The sequence below is a fragment of the Falco punctatus genome, assembly GCF_963210335.1.
Source record: "Falco punctatus genome assembly, chromosome: 3".
NCBI lineage: Eukaryota > Metazoa > Chordata > Aves > Falconiformes > Falconidae > Falco > Falco punctatus.
The window spans coordinates 50,822,403-50,838,820 of record NC_137582.1 but is presented as its reverse complement, the minus strand read 5'-3'; the positions used below and the strand labels follow the sequence as shown (position 1 = coordinate 50,838,820).

Genomic DNA, 16,418 nt, shown 5'->3' with positions numbered 1-16,418 from the left:
CACGCAGCAACTTTCAGCTGTGGGAAACTTGAGCCGGCTTCTGCTGGCCCAGTGAGGAGGAGATGGCCTCCCTTCTGGCTCACCTGGGAGGGCAGGCTGCCGTACGGGTACCAGCGCAGCCTTCAGATGTGGTAGCACGCAGGTGGAGCGTGCACATACCCACATGGAGAAATCGCATCCAGCCATCGGATGGAGTATTCCACTAATTGGAAAGTCTGCTCCAGTGTCTGGCCCCCATTTGGCAGATACCAACAGTTTCCAGTTAAAGCCAGCCAACCTCACCAGCAAGCCAGCTGTGCTGGCAGAGAGCTGATCTCATGAAGATGTCATTGAACAACTGTTTGAACTCATTCAAGAAATGGTGGGTCTGACTCGCAGTGGGCTGAAATCCCCTGGGGGTCTTTGCTGGATACGGGAATACATACATCTGTTTATGTAAGAGTTACATGTAAGGATATCATCTTCATTCTGGCACTGGGGACTGCTTCCAAGTTCACCTTAAGCTGAAATGGGTTCTCTTTGCTGTTCACATATACGTCACTTTTTCTGTTCCTGTGAGTGTTGCTACATCCTCATGAATATTAGTAGCTTGTCGTAGCAGTTGCCATGATGGAAAGAGTTATTTATTTACAAAGAGGAAACAGATGGCACAAAATACTTTAATGAATTTCAACATGTTTGAGAAATGAAATACCCTTTTTAGAAATAGTATCAGTTTTGCGAAGCCGTTAAATGCTATTTCACACAATCACAAAGGAGGCTTGTTCTTCAGTACACTGGGTGTATACAGAGCCACTGCAGAAGTAAGGCAAAAAAAAAAAAAAAAAAAAGGCATAGAAAGCAGTAGTTTTATGAAAAGCCATAAAGCCATGAGCATAGTTTTATGAGCCGCTGCCATTCAATACATTGTGACAGTAGGTGAGTGGGAGATGAAAGCGACAGCAGACGGAAAAAGCCTGAAGAAGCTGAGTCCTGGTGTTGGGGGTAAGGAAGGAAAGAGAGAAAGCAAGTCAGATACACAGAATTTGTTCCCAGAATGTCAGGTGCAGAGAGATCACCACTCATTTTCTGAAAAGCAGATAAGTAATACCAGCATTCATGATGTTATTTTTCAACTGGGATGTAAGTACACATCATATATTCTCCATTTGTTGTGGTGGGTCCTTGCCATAAGTCATAACTGAGGAAAAAACGTGTGGTGCACATGAATGGTGCATAAGAGCAGAGGGGTTAGTTAAAGAAAAAAAAAAATAGATGATGAATATATGTAGAAAGTTGTAGCTTACAGTATTTTTATGAAAAGTTAATTATGGTTTCCAGTGTGCTTGTGGTGTAAGAAGTGGGCTAGATTTGTTTTAGAAATGAGAATGCTGAAGTTTGAGGGGTTAAGCGCCTTTTCCAAGGAAGCTGATTGTACAGCTGGAAGGAGAAGTGCTTTTGCTTGAAATCCTGGTTACAGGTGTCAAAACCTTCTACTTACTGGACTGGGAACAGGGTATTATCTGTATCGCCAGATACCCAACGTTATGTTTTAATAACCTGACTACACTTTTCTACTAGAAAGTGCCTGATTCTTGGAAGGACTGAGCAATTTGACATCTTTTTCATATTTTTTTCTCCCAACTGTATTACTTTAGTTTACTCATTTTGTAGTCTGTTAGACCTAAATCTCTGTACCTCGTTTTGACTAAAAGGTCATCTAATAGTCTGTGTCTGATTATTAAAACATATCTTGCTGTCACTGTCCATTTCCAAACATTTTAAAGCCAGTATTTTTAATATGCTAGTCAGTGCTTTCTTGGACCAGGCAGAATGGAAAAGCTAAGGTGGCTGGTACAGTACATGAGGGTGGAGGCCCTGAATTAAGCTTTTATAAAAACTGTCTTATAGGATCTTTCCTCTCTTCTTTCCAGTTTGGATTAGGGTTTTTTGGCATACATTTGCAAGAAACTCATTATGTCATTGCATTCAAACTGCAAGGGGCAGCTTAGTATTTTGCAAATTTCCCTTGGAAATTGCTGTGCAGTGACCTATCCAGAGAACATCTATTTATTTCCCTGTTTGGTTATAAGCAAGATCACGAGGTATTTATTTTAGTGCTTAATTTACTTGCTTCTCTCACCTTATTCCTGTGGAAGTTTGTTTGAAACACTTCTTTGAATATATATAGCTTGTGCTGGTGTCATTTTGAGAAATAAATTGCTTTGCCTCTGGTTGGTTATAATGCCAGGGCAGATGGATTTAACACAAGCTTAACACTTTTTTTTTTTTTTAAAGATTCCTTCTGGCTTAGATAATAATTTGGAAAATACAGGGATAGCTAAATCATTCTCATTCTGAATACAGTAATAATAAGTACTATGTCCGCCAGGGTTAACCCATGAGACATCAAGATAGCTAATTGGTTTTGGGTCGGTCTTTCTGTGTACATTTGTGTACATTCATATTTGTTCTCTCTAGAGATGACTGGGTGTTGCTTGCAGATGTCCTCCTTTCCTGAGCATTTAGCTGAGCAGCCTCCGTGGGAGGGTGTTTGCTGCAGGTTCCCTGAGAGCCTGAGTGCTGCAGTATCCCCCATGCCTTGGAGCTCCCAGGTGAGGGTTTGGATGCCCCATGGCTGAGGTGAGAACCCATTTTTGATCTCTCACATTTCCACCAAATGTAGTCTTCTACAGGTCTTATCTGTTGGATGCCACACTTCAATGACCATGGTGCAGAGCTTTGTGTTGGGCTTGCAGTGCTGCTGCTGTATGTGTAAGGGCTGGGAGCAGGTGCACGCCAGACAGCTGCTTGTTCTAAGACATTTCCACACTCACTACTAATCATGTGGGGAAATGCACTGAATAGAAACACCAAGTGAGTTTAGATGCCTTCAGGTTTGGGTGGAAGCAGCGAGCAGGCACTGTCAATAGCTTTGAATGTTCAAATGCCTGTACTCCCCTTAATGCTGACATGGCTAAAGTAGGCTGGTAGTTACAATTTGTACATTTGTTTTTGAACTCGCACTGTGAAAACAAAGTCAAGAACTATGACATGTTTTTACCTACAGTTTTGCATGGGGTGCGCTGAGGCCGTGGTGTTTAAGCTGCTGTTTGAGCAATTCCAGCATGTGGATCCACTCACATGATCCTTTACTGCTTATCCCAAGGTCTCACGCACAACCTAATTAATTTTTTTTTAAAGCTGAATGTCCTTGTATAAACAGCTACATCTATGCAAAGTGGGAAGGAGCCGCTATTCTTCTAACTCAGTAGTATTTTATACTGACAGTGCTCATGGGAAAAACTTAGTAAGGGATAAAGGAACAGAAAAGCAAACTCTTGGCAGAAAACCCCCAAACATTCAACGTTCTCCCCCCACTCCCCAATCCATCTCTTTTCCAAAACACAAAGGCTTTCTTATCTGTTTCCTTTGTTTCTTTTTTGTTCTGCAATTTTTCAAGCATGAGAGAGAGACAGTTTCCCAGCTGATTATGAGACCTTGTGGAAATCCATTTGTCTTTAGTATACAGTAGTAGCTAAACATACGTAACTTTCAAATCCTCTCTGGGAAGTAAGTGACAGAGACATTCAGCTAACCCAAACAACACATTTCATAATAAGTGCTGTACTATCAGAAGGCCTTTAGACTGTATAGCTAAATGTCCACTCGTTTAAGGATATGGAGGGACCCAGGATGAGGGGGTGCTGGGAAGCTTGTCATCTTACAGTCAGTGTAAATATTTGTAGATATACTGAATGGAGACTGAACTCTGCCAAACTTTTGGCTCCTGATGTAATGAGAAGAATTTCCCACTCAGTTTAGTGTTCAGCTAAAACAGAGACAGCAAGCAGTTGTAGGCCTTGTCTGCCATGCAAAGTTCCACTGAAAACTGTTTTTATATAGATCTAATTAAACAAAACCCCATCACTAGCATGCATACACTTACATCAATGCACATGGTGATTTTATTGGTGTAATTTAACTTTGAATCAGTTTAAATGTGTCTATTTCAGGGGTTAACACTGAGCACAGCAAATCAATTTTAAAATTAATTTCATTTAAGTGGTGTCCTTTTCCAGCATAAGGGGGTTTTATAGAGCTTTTTGTTTCCCTTTATTCATCTCAGTGGTATTCTGTGAACATATTTGAAGAACGATTTTTTCACAGAATTCACTTGCAAAACTACTGAATTCAGTCATCTGCACATGATTAACATTTCTGTGGTACATATATACTATTCTGTTATATAGTGAGATCAATATTGGCATGTAACTTTTGGATAAGCTTTTTCATAGTCTGTTTTTACCAAATGTCTTGTTGAGAAGAAAATTGGTGGGCCTGTGACAAGTATGCAGAAATCTTTTTTTATAACATTTTAAGAAAAAAAATAATTGCATTTAGATGTAAGCAATTTCCTGCGGTGTTGTGGGTTTATTCACAATGGGGTTTCTTTAAAGATGATAAAACAAAAGAAAGCTAATATAAACAAACCGTATTTATATTTAGTAGCAGCTACAGGTATTCATAGCAGTGTAGATGGTTCTGTACTAGAATGATAATTATGAAATAAACCTGTTCAGTTTTTCTGGCCAAATGAAGTGTATTAAAAAAAAAAAAAAAGCATGCCTTAGTCTCAGAAAATGCATGAATAGTAGAAACTAGAACTGAATAACTCTAATACTTGCTGTAGTTTAAAACACGGGTAAGTAATTTTAACAACCTCCAACCTAATGATGTTCCTCTAAGCTAACCAGCCCACCCTTTCAATTGTTCAGAGTCCTGACTATGCTCAGACTAAAAATCACCACAAGCATTAAGCAACCCCCGAAACAACCTCCTGAGAATTATTTATACAAGATGCGGTGGTCACTCAGGGCAATAAAACAATGGTTTACAAGAAGCCCAAATAAAACCTAGGGCTGTCCTGAGCAGGATGGCCAGCGGTGAGTCAATGGGTAAACATTCTTTGTGCAGAAAGAGCACAGGAGCGCCAGCTGAAAAAGATGAGGGCAAATCTGTGAATAAATCCAAGCAAGCAGCACTGCCTGTGCTCTCATGCTCTGTGGTCCTTGGAGTGTGTTTGAGTTAGGATTATGCTTCTCTCCCACCCCTCTTAAAGTCCTTTTAATAATTTCAAACTTGCATAAAATACAGAGTAAATCCTATCTGAAGAAAAGTTCTCTTGTACTGCGTGTTGTCTAAGGAAACCTCCCTGTTATGATTAGATCTGTTACGGTTAGATCCTTAACAATTTATTTCAGTGGGAAAACTTCCATTGGATTTAATAGCAACAGGGCCTGAACTACATTTCCATGAATCATTTCAAGACAGTTTACCATTCAGGGATATTGGCTTCTTACCAAATGGCATTCTTCTTTAGGTCATAAGGCAGATTGTCTTTGTTCAACGTTATATCCAGTCTCCTGGATGTGCACTTGAAAGGAACCTGAAACTTGGATATCAGAACTTTGGTGAAATAGCCTTAATACTTTAACACGTTACGTTACTATAGTGAATTACATTTTGGGAGAAAATGTTCTCACATGTCCTATAAAAGAAAAAATTACACTCGACCTGTTTTAGCAGTGTGGCTACAACTCTGTATCTCTCCTTGAGGTAAGTCTAATTATGTAAGAAAGACCTACTTGATAAAATCCACGTGTAAGTACCTCTTGTTATTCCATACAAAAAGGCATTTTTAACATGGTAAATGAAATGCCCTTGCTTGAAATGACATTGTTGCATAAACACAAGTGTGCAGCAGCAGTGACACTCACCAGCTAAGCAAAGCATCCTTGGATGGCATTTGGGCAGGCTCGTGGCTGTGCAGGAGAAGGGACCCACGGACCGGGGGGCACTCTGTGCAGGCGCTGATGCCTGGGCACAGTGTGCAATTGCCGTCTAACTGGCCTGCGGGCAGCACTACTATCTTGAGGGCTGTGAGCACAGCCTGGGCAGCTGGCATGGCTGTTGGCAGGCTAGTGTAGGTGCCTGGGATGGTTTTTAGGTCCTGTCCACTGTACTCTCCTGGCTCTTCTGTGGCTTTCTTTTGCCATCTTTGGATCTTGGTGGCTGCTGGGAAGGCTGATCCTCGTAAAGGTGTGTTAAGCACCCATTTAATGATAGCCTGAACCCCCAGCTACATGGAATGAGGGGCACCAGGAGATCATGGTATGTTGTGGGTGCCAAATGGAGACTGCCATGGTGGGGAAAGCTGGAGACCTGTGACTCCTGGCAGTAAGAAAATGGTACCTTCTCCACTTTCAGGTCTGACTGCAGAATAGGTTTAGTGCTCTGGAAGCAGATGGAGGAGGACACATGATTTAGTGACAGCAGCCATAAGACACTCAATGCCTTGTTTGCTTCACTGTCTTACCAACAAGGACTCCTAGGTCTCTGAATTTAGTGTAAGGATTCAAGAACTACCAGCAGTAATTAAGGACCAAGTGAGTGATTACTTGTGAAAACTTGAGCCATGTCTATGAGACCAGATAGGCTGCATCTAAGGATGCTGAGAGAGCTAGCTGATGTCTTTGCAAGGCTGCTGTCGTTCATCTTTGAAAGGTTGTGGAGACTGGGGGAGATCCTCAATGATGGCAGAATGGTAAGCATTGAGCCTGTGTTTAAAAAAGACAAAAAAAGGTCAGCCTAGAAAACCACAGGTCAGTCTGCCTCACTTCAGTCACTGAGAAAATCATGAAGGGAGTCATCTCGGAACAGATTTCTGGGCATATGAAGGAGAAGGCAAACCATGCCTGACTGACTTGATTGCTCTCTATGCAGAAATGAGTGGGTTTGTGGATAAGAGGAGAGCAGTGGATGTCAGTGACTTTGATTTTAGCAAGGCTTTTGACACTGTCTTGCATCATGTTCTTGTATCCAAGATAAGATGTTACAGTTTAGAGGCTGAAAAGCTAGGATGGTGTGGAATAACTGGTTGGATGATTGTCTTTACAGGGTGGGGGTTAGTGGATCATAAACTGCCTGGAGGCCTAACAAATGGAGCACTGCAGGGTCTATCCCTGGACCTGGCCTGTTTAGCATTTTCATAAATGACATGGAGGAGAAATGGACTGTACTTTCAAGAGAATTATGGGTGTTGCCCAGCTGGGATGCTCAGGTCTGGACCACTTGCACTGTGAGGCTGCAGGACTGGGGCTTGTTCATCATGGAGATGAGGAGACTTTGGAGGCATCTAACAGTCCTGTGTTGTCATCTGTCCGTTGTTCCCCCCTACCTCCCACCACGCTTCTCCATAACTATTGGAGATCGCTGAGCAGATGGAGCCATGGTCTTCACAATGGTGTGTGGTGGACAAGAAACAACAGGCACAAGTTGAAACAAGAGATGTTCATACTGGATATGAAGAAATACCTTTCCACCATGATGACAGTGGGGTAGTGGTACAGGCTGCCCAAAGTGGTTGTGCAGTCTGCATCCTTGGAGGTTTTTAAGACCTGACTGGAGAAAGGCCCAAGCACATGGTTTGAGCTCATGGCTGAGTCTACTTTCAGCAGGAGGCTGGACTAAAGAACTGCTGAGGTTCCTTCTGACTTGAATGCTCCTTCATTCTTATGATCTTATCAATACAACTACAGTTTGGCTTGATGTTTTGCTGAGAAGCAATATATTGGTGAAGGCTTTCTTTAGCCAATTCTATTTAAAGATGCCTTGGCCTTGAAAGGTCTTTCATAAAACAACTCTTTTGCTTGCTTGTCTCCTCCACTCCCAAAGTCAGGTTATTCTTTACAGCAACAGACAGAAGACTCATTGAAAGAAAAGTCACTGGCAATGAGCAGTGAATCAGTGCCAGTCCTTAGTGTGTTCTTAGACCTGGAAAAGCTGACTGATGACAATACGAGGTGTATAGTTGACGTAGAGAATGCAGACACCTTATGATCCCAGACAAAACCAAGATCACAGAACTGTGTAACAAGCTATCCCTTGCTTTTATACAAATGTCTGATTTGACAAAACCTAAGGACGTTTCATGGGCTTTTGCAATAATGTGGAACATTTGCTTTCCAATGCAACGGAGCAAAACTGTGAAGTTGTGGAGTCAGAAAACCTACATGCTGCTAAGAAATACTCTAGGAACTGCTGGAATGTAACAGTATTCACACTCCTCTTATTTAAATATCATTTGGGGTTTGCACATGTAATTCAGGAATTAGTTATTATCATTAATCATGTATTCACATTGTGTCCTCTGCTAGGTACAGTACTTTTAATAGTAATGCAGTGTGTAGTACTTTTAGACAAAGCTTAAGGCAGGCAAATAGAGATTTTTATCTGGCCTATGGACATGGAAAAGAGGCAGAGGATGAACAGGAATCTAGTCATTTAGAAGAAATAAAATTCCTTTTATGGAGCCACAGCAGCACAGTTCTGACAGCAACTCATCCTGAGCAGCATCCGTGGTTTCCACTCAGTTCCATCACTTGTACTGCATCAACTGGTAGCACCCAGTGAGATTAAGAATGAAAAAAAATCCATCTCTCTGGGATTTTTAGGTTTTGTTTTCACTAGCTGATACTAAATTCTGCACTCAGCCATTTTGATTTCCAAGGTAAAAATCTGCTCATTTTGACTCACAAGCAAAATGCGGTTCAGAAAGGTTAATTTTTCCATAAGTTGGTATTCTGGTCCCTTGAAACGTGGGTCTGTAATGGTGTTCCAAATCTTCATTGCCTGCAGTCTGTTTCATATAACTGGGGATGGGTATGATGTGATTTGATGCATATAAGACTTTTTTTTTTCAGGATTCATTTAAATCCATCCCAGTTTAGAAGAAGAAACTTGTTTCACAGCTGTGTAGGTGCCATGTATGAAGTGCATTGTCTCCTCAGTTCTGTTACTCTTAGGCAGGTGATCACATACAAACCATCAGAGTAGCTGGCTTGAAAAAATAAGCTTGTGTCTCTCAGGAGGGAGGACAATAATTAACAGCATATGGAAAGAGCTGCTTTTACCACAGGGATGAAAGGTACATTGGTAAAACAGGATGTGGGCAAATTTATGCTCCAGTTGACTGGCTGTGGTTTGTGTCAGCCTGTGTCTGAACAGGAGATCCTGGCTTATGGTGTGTCCAGATGATAGTCAGAATAATTAATGTAATTTTTTGAAAATAGAAAATATAAACCAAGCTAAAACTAGAGCAGTTCATTGACTTCTGTTGTAAGAATCTGGCCTACTGTAATTCCATAGAAATTACTCCTGAATTTTGCAGTAAGTATGTTATTTTTCATTTCACCCTACTGTCAGAGAATGGGTACATATGTTTTTCAGTTTTGTATGTTCATATTTCCTGAAACTTTGCCTAAAACCTGAAAAGTTTTAGAAAATACTGGAAAATCTGTATATGATTTGTAAGCTATCTTTGAAGGAGCTATCTTTCTAGCTGCTACCGCTGCAAAAAACCCTTATGCAATGATAAGCATAAGCCTGAATTTTTCCAAAGTGCTTAGCTCTAAACTATTTGATATCAGCCAGAATTCCAGAGGATTTCAGCTCAGATTAAAAATCTTTTTTTAAATGTGAAAAGTCATGCAAATTGATAAGTGAAAAGTCATGCAAATTGATAAATGGGTCTTACAATATCCTGTCTAGGATGACCATGTCATGCATATGGTTGAATTTATCATGTATCTCACACAAAGAAAGGCAATGCTTGATAAGCAGTTTTATTGGGTAATTACTTTTTTTTTTTTTACATTTGCAAATAAAGCAGATTGATTTCCATCTTGAAGTAATTTACTAACACATTATAAACTTGTCAAATGCTAACGTGGTACAGTATGCCTCATTTCCTGTTTACTAAATAATGCTTTGGCTGTCTGCTTTCTGTCTTTCAGGTTGAACCTGGAATTGTTCTCTGCCAAGGATGTCATGAAGCCTGGCATCAGGGTCCTTCACCTGAAGGAAAACATTGCCTCCTTGGCTCAGCTTCTTGCAAGTACAAGCCATAGCGGATTCCCAGTGGTTTGCAGGCCCAAGCCAGAAGATGCAGAGGTGTTCCAGGGAACTATTAGAAGGTAAAAATGCTATCAAATTGATGTCATGTGATGTTTCTGGCCATTCATCAGACTGTTTTCCTTTAAGCATCTGTTTGTGAAGATTATTTGGGATGGATATGAAACTTGTTCCTACTTTCTTTAGCATGAACAGCAGGTGTCCTTTAAAGAAAGACCTAACATTTTTATACAAGGTTATCTATTTCATCAGGGATTTATTGAAACAGCATCAATGAAATGACCTTATGGGAACTGTAGAAAAGGGGACAATTGCCCTTCAGAATCTTAAAGGTTCACTGAAACAGTAATTTAAAAGGATTTGAATCTAGTTACTCATGAAATGTCCCATGCCAATTCAAAGCTGGCCCGCTATTTCTTCATAATTTTTTCATTTTATTAGTGTATGCTTTTACAGGAAATGAGTGAACATAAATCATATCACAGATGAGGTAAGCAACAAAATCAGTGGAAGTAACCTGCTAGGGTAAACAAGAATTAGACTGAAGGAATCCTTGCCATATGGAGGACTCTCAAAAGGTGTAATAAAATCTCCTGATAAATTAAGTATTTATGGTACTGTATTTCATGTGACTACAAGAGTGATTTCATTCTTTCAGGAGTATCTTAAGACTGTCCTTTGAGTGGGGGGTGGGTCATGAGTGGGAGATGCAATGACTTTATTTCTACCTTAAGTATCCTAGAGGAAAGAAGATGAATATGCAACTCTACTGCATAGGAGTTCACACAGCAAAGCTCTATGAATTATGCTTCCAACAGCGGTAATACAAACACGTGGCCAGTTTTGTACTGTAATACCATGCTTTTCCACAATTTGCATGGTGTCTTTTGTCCTGAAAGACTGTAGTATTCTACACCTTTTCTTGTAGATTTACTTTTTTATCCACTTCTGGTTTAATGCCTTGACTGCGTGGCAGTTGGGAGCTATCAGTGAGCAAACAAGGATAAAAGCATTTTCTTTTGTTGATCTGGATGGGGAAAAATGCTATCTGTGCATCATCAGTGGAAATTTGGTTAGGACTTGTCTGCTTGCCTGCTTTATAACAAATTTTCAAGGATGAACCGCTGGCAGCTGGATCACATGAACTTACCTCATAGCAATGTGGTCCGTTGCCCTTTTGGAGCATGAAGATGGGAATATTTAATAAAAATTGTGAACTTGCTTCATTGACAAGTGAAACAGTTTGTATGAACCCTTTAGGAAGAGAAATTTCTGCTTGCAATGAGAATTGTACAGGGGAATCATTTGGGTCGCAGTGGCCTGCAGAAGTAATGACATCAATAAATGCAGTATCATATACTTGTATATGATATGTATACTTGTTCTCTCATGGTGATGCTATCATAAACATTATTAATAAGAAATGTGCTAAGGCACTAAAACCTAAATTTCTGAGTGATAGTCTGCAGTGTGCACCAATCTGAAGATATTATGTAGCAAAAAATGGTGTGCTTTTTTTAGTTCTCAGCTGTCCACAGCAATAAATCTAGAAAGCACTCTAACAACCGATACAGCCAAAGTTCCTTTTAAATTCAATTTATAGTCTCATGATTTCCTTATTAATTCACCAAATCACCTTGAAGTGAGCATCCCAGGCTGCTGAGGACTCTGCTGAGTTTATGCAAATACCACTGTGCTTTGTGATGGAGAGCACACTAGTGTGGAAGCAAGCAAAAAGGGGGGGATGGAAGGCTGGTCACTAGCACATCCCAAAAAGAGGTGCCTTCAGAGCAAAGCTGATGATATCTGACAGTCCTGGTAGGCTTGTCATTTGCTTAATCCCCACAGGGCTCTTTTATGCTGCCTTCTCTTACAGCCTTTTAACAGGGATGAATGAAAAAGTTTCCCTGTCACTTTCAGCATAAATTAACTGTTGTTAGACTGTTTCGAGTAAAACCAAGACAACATTTTAAATGGTTGACAAAGAAGCAGGAAATGGCTTTTTTAGTTAGTTGGTGGCTCACTCCAGTGAAACTCATGCAGAGATGATGTCTGGGAGCAAGCATTGCATCCTGAGGTGCTCTGACACCCCTTTTTGCCTCAGTGCATTCCCTGCAGCCTGAGCACTTGCGTGATGAGTTCTGGGTGTCTTGTCCCCAGCGAGGACCACAGAAGACTTTACTGTTCTGCTGTTCTCACCAACACCATGAAGGGAATGCTCTGCAGCCGTCCTCTGAAACAAGCCTCCAAAAATGTGATGTGTCATGGAATTACTATATTCATAACCATAAGCAGTTAGGATTCAGGTTTTCCATCTTACTCATAAAATTACAGCTCTTGCAGCACGTAACTGTTAAGAGCAAGATGACAAATGCTGTGAACTCCTTAAAGGGGAAGGGTGCTGTTCAACCTCTTACCCTAGGAGATCCAGTGCAATCCCATGTGGAGGTGATGTGACCACAGTCAGAAAAATGATAAGTTATTTTTCCGTCTTGTACATCAGTAGTGTTGAAGTGGAGGAAATGTGGCTTGTCTGGCATATTTTAAAAAAGGTGCCATAAGTATGATGGAAAAATAACTGCCATGATGTTTTTCTTGAGGATTGCCTTGGGCATTATTATTGATTCTCAAATATGCTTGGATTTTTTTTCTAGTAAAAAAATATTGTTATTAGGTTAAAAAGAAGGAGGCAACAAGCTAATGAAGGGAAAGAAGCAAACGATTTGCTAAGCTTGCATGAAGGTAGCAGCAGCTCATAGTTTTTCAATACTGTTTCTCATTTATGTGTTTTCCTGTACCATTTCTTCTCATAAAATAAGCATGGATGAAACACTGTAAATCTGGACCAAATGTAAAAGTTATTCAGTACCAGCCCATGCTTGAAACTGTAGTGATGAGAGTTGTTGTACAAGGACAAAGTGTTGTTATGTTTTGTAATACATATGAATGATTCTGACCCTCTGAAAAGGTCAGTGTCAGTTCTTACAAAAGCAAGGACTGTGGCCAAGCAATGTTGGCTGGAACTTGCATGGGCCTACAAATGCACCTCAGTGCTGGCCTGCAGCAAACACCCAGATATTCCAATTTTATATAAAAAAACCCTCCAAACAAACAAAGCCCCCCAGATCTTCCAAATCTGCTTAGTGGGGATAGATTTTTCTCCTGTTCTTTGTGATCTCAAAGGTTACCCACTGGGGATGAAGATGAGATCACCAAACACATTTTTATGTGGGTGACCCAAATCTGAAGCGGTTCTCTTCCCCAGTTGAGTGAGCAGCAGAGATAAAAAACAAAAGCAACTACTAAAGAAAACTCCTTGGCTTTAAAATTGTTAAAGAGGAAGCAAACTGTAGCTGAGAAGCAAGTTTCCAAAACAAAGATCTCCTTAGAGTAATACTTTTGACACTTTGCCATAGGCAGAGCTCTATGCATGCCTGGGAAACCCTTGCAGAATTCAGTTTGAGGAACGTGTGGCTGGTGAACTTGATGCATGGCATTGATGGGGATGATAGACTTATTGTGTGCAACACAGAGGGTTGGGGGACTGGCTTCCCCCCTTCATTTCTCACGCGGTAACGATGATACTTGCACATCAGAATAAAGCAAGCTATTCTTCTGTGCTGCAGCTGAAATGCCTCCCCCATCTTCCCTCAGTGACTGCAGGAAGGGAGCTGGGCTGTTATGAATGTGTTAGCCCAGAGTCTGCTGAGAGCTATAAATGTCATGCCCTAGATGGCATGCCCTCCTGGCTAGGTGGAATTCATTCTTCAGAGAGACCTGAGGATAGGACCACTGCCTTCCTTCCCAGGAAGTTTCTGCCAGAGACACTGCGTGAAGCTGTAAATGCATATTGAGGAGTTGTTGGGAGGTCCCCTGGCTCTCTTGCCTTGGCTGCTCTAGTCTGTGGCTCCAGATCTTCCTCCAGTGGGAAAGACAGAGTTGTGCTTCTGCCTAATTTCTGTGAGACCAAAACTGAAAAAAGCACCATTTTTTCACTTCCACATATGTTATAATGTACTAGTGTAGGGCCATTGTGGGGCAATGAAGTGGTTCTTTGACATGATGAAGAGATTAGACACATCATCACTTGTGTTTTGCTGCTCCATCATCTTTGCCAGAGGTTACTTTATAATGTAAACCACATTAAAAACAGAAGACATGGAGGATTTGAGGAGTGAAGCTGTAGGTAACAAATTTCTTTCCCCCACGCTGTGGACAGGGCTGGGATATAACATGGAGGATGATGTTACGTCATCGTCATCAGCAGTGTCTTTGCTGCCATGCTCTGCATCCTCCCATGTGTGATCACTTCCCTCCACACGTGTGACACTCGTGTACTCTCTGATTTCTTCCACCAAAATGGGTGACAATGTGCTTTCTGCCTAGGTGCCTTTTTCCGGAGATGCTGTTTATCCCTTATTATGTGTAGATTTACTGCATATTTGTGACTAATACCATGTTAATCTCAGGGACTGCTCTGATGGGGTGGCTTTTCTTGCCTTTACCTCACTTTTGTCAAGTCAGATGAAGGAGCAGGGTTTCCATACTGCAGTGAAATCCTCCTGGTATTCACTGAGGAAAAGCAAGTGGATGCTGGTCTCTCCCACCATTTCCTTTGAGGAGAAGTGGTGCAGAGAGGCAGAAGCTGGAGTAGTGCCCGGCAATCTTAATTTCTGCCCTGAACACAGCTATGAGACAATTTTCCTGGAGAAACTACTGGGCTGACAAATATCACTGAGTAACCTGCTCGGGAATTTTACCCTAACAAATAAGCCATTTTGTTCGTGTCTGAACTACTCAGATCTGTACCATACATAGCTCTCCTGTGGTAAGGCTGAAGGCTGGATTCCTTGGTTTTGCCTTTGCACTCTTACCTACACAGCTGTTAGCTGTTACTTGGCATTTTGTTTGTCCTTTAGCTGAAGGAAATTTAATTTGATTGGGAGAAAGTAGTTATGCAGAAACCACAGTATCTTTGACTGTAAGCAGACTGTATGGAATATATCCGTCTAAGCAGAAATGGGTAAAACTTGGTCTTCTGCTCCTTCTGTACAGGATGTGACATTTCTGGCATCGTGCCTGCATTTTTGCGTGTATTTTTTCACCTAGGAAAACCCATCTCTTCCCACCCATTAAGTTTACTGAAACTTCAGCATTTGTGGTTGATGGGAATTGTTATTTTTGTGCCAAAAAGACATTTCCATAAAAATATTGAAGGTAAAGTTGTCAAAAATCCTTGTAGCTTACCATGTTTGAACCGTTCTAGTACACATTTTGATATGCTATATGGGAGTGTGTTGACTACGTAACTGCCAAATTCAAACGAAGTTTGTTTGATACAAATGAAGCGTTCAGAGTACCTAATTTCTGTTTTTGTAACAAAGCTGGGAATCTAAGATTCTTTCAAAAAATAGAACTTTGTGCTCTAAACCACAAAAAGAAATACATTCAAAAGCTGAGGTCTTAATGTAGTTGAAAAGTTACCAAAGCTTGGACTTTCAGCTTAGTGACTGAAAGCATGGCTTCCCATCCAAAGACATTTCAAAAGGTCTAATGTCCTGGAAAACGGATTTTATCCATCTTGAAATAAAGCCTAATTGCTCCTGAAGGTTTTGTTCTGAAAGGGGAGTTAGAGCCTGCTCTTCTGTGTGATCACGCAAATAGCTCTAAGTTTTGTGAGCTTTCCTTAAAAATGTCCAGCTGGCCTGAACCAAGTGGCAGGGCCCCACAGAGCTCGGCATCGCCGCCGTGATGCTCCTGGCGGGGCGTCACTCGCACAGAGTTGGATGTGGAAACTTACATCAGTGAGGCAGGGAGCGCTGGCAAGGCGGCTGAGGGTTACATCTTTCCACTTCAGAAACTCGGGGGAGATATTAAACATCTGCTTAATCATCAGCAAACTTGCGGCTCTAATTCTCGCTCAAAGGGTGTCGAGTTGAATGGAACCGAGCTGCCAGAGCGCTGCACCTGAGGGGAGGACTTCTGCCCCAGGTTAGCCCCCCGGTCCGGAGCCAGAAGAACTGCCTGTGGAGGGAGCCAACTACATTTATATTTGCAACACTTATTTTGCTGCGGCTGTGGCTGCGCTGCACTTTCTGCTTCCTCTGTGGCAGGAGGAAGCCAGGTACTGAACAGTGCGTACTCATAAACCTCCTGCTCGACGGTCCTGCTTTAAATTTCCTGCTTGTAAACTGGGATGGGAAGGGAGACACTCTGCTTTCCACGATCAGAAGACATGGTAGAGCAGCTGTTCCCAGTAACAATAATGACACTACTGCTGATACAAACATTTTCACGATGATGCATGGGAACACTAAATCCAAACCACATTGTTTAGCTAATGCATGCTTTCACTCCGCTAAGGGGGAATGTCACATAACTGAAAGTAAATTGAAGAGATCAGAGTTTAGAAAATATGACAAAGTTGAAAACTTAAAGCTGTATTACACAGTAACATCCTTTAG

At 41.3% G+C, this 16,418-nt stretch overlaps 1 protein-coding gene across 1 annotated transcript in view; it reads left to right on the top strand.

Annotated features, from left to right (window-relative positions):
* LOC308060263 (chloride channel protein D-like) overlaps positions 1 to 16,418 on the top strand; it is a gene marked incomplete at its 3' end in the record, with an annotated part of 90,305 nt that overhangs the window by 61,274 nt on the left and 12,613 nt on the right. The window contains 1 exon segment of the mRNA XM_080378729.1: positions 9,837 to 10,016. Coding sequence (XP_080234855.1) covers positions 9,837 to 10,016 — 180 coding nt within the window.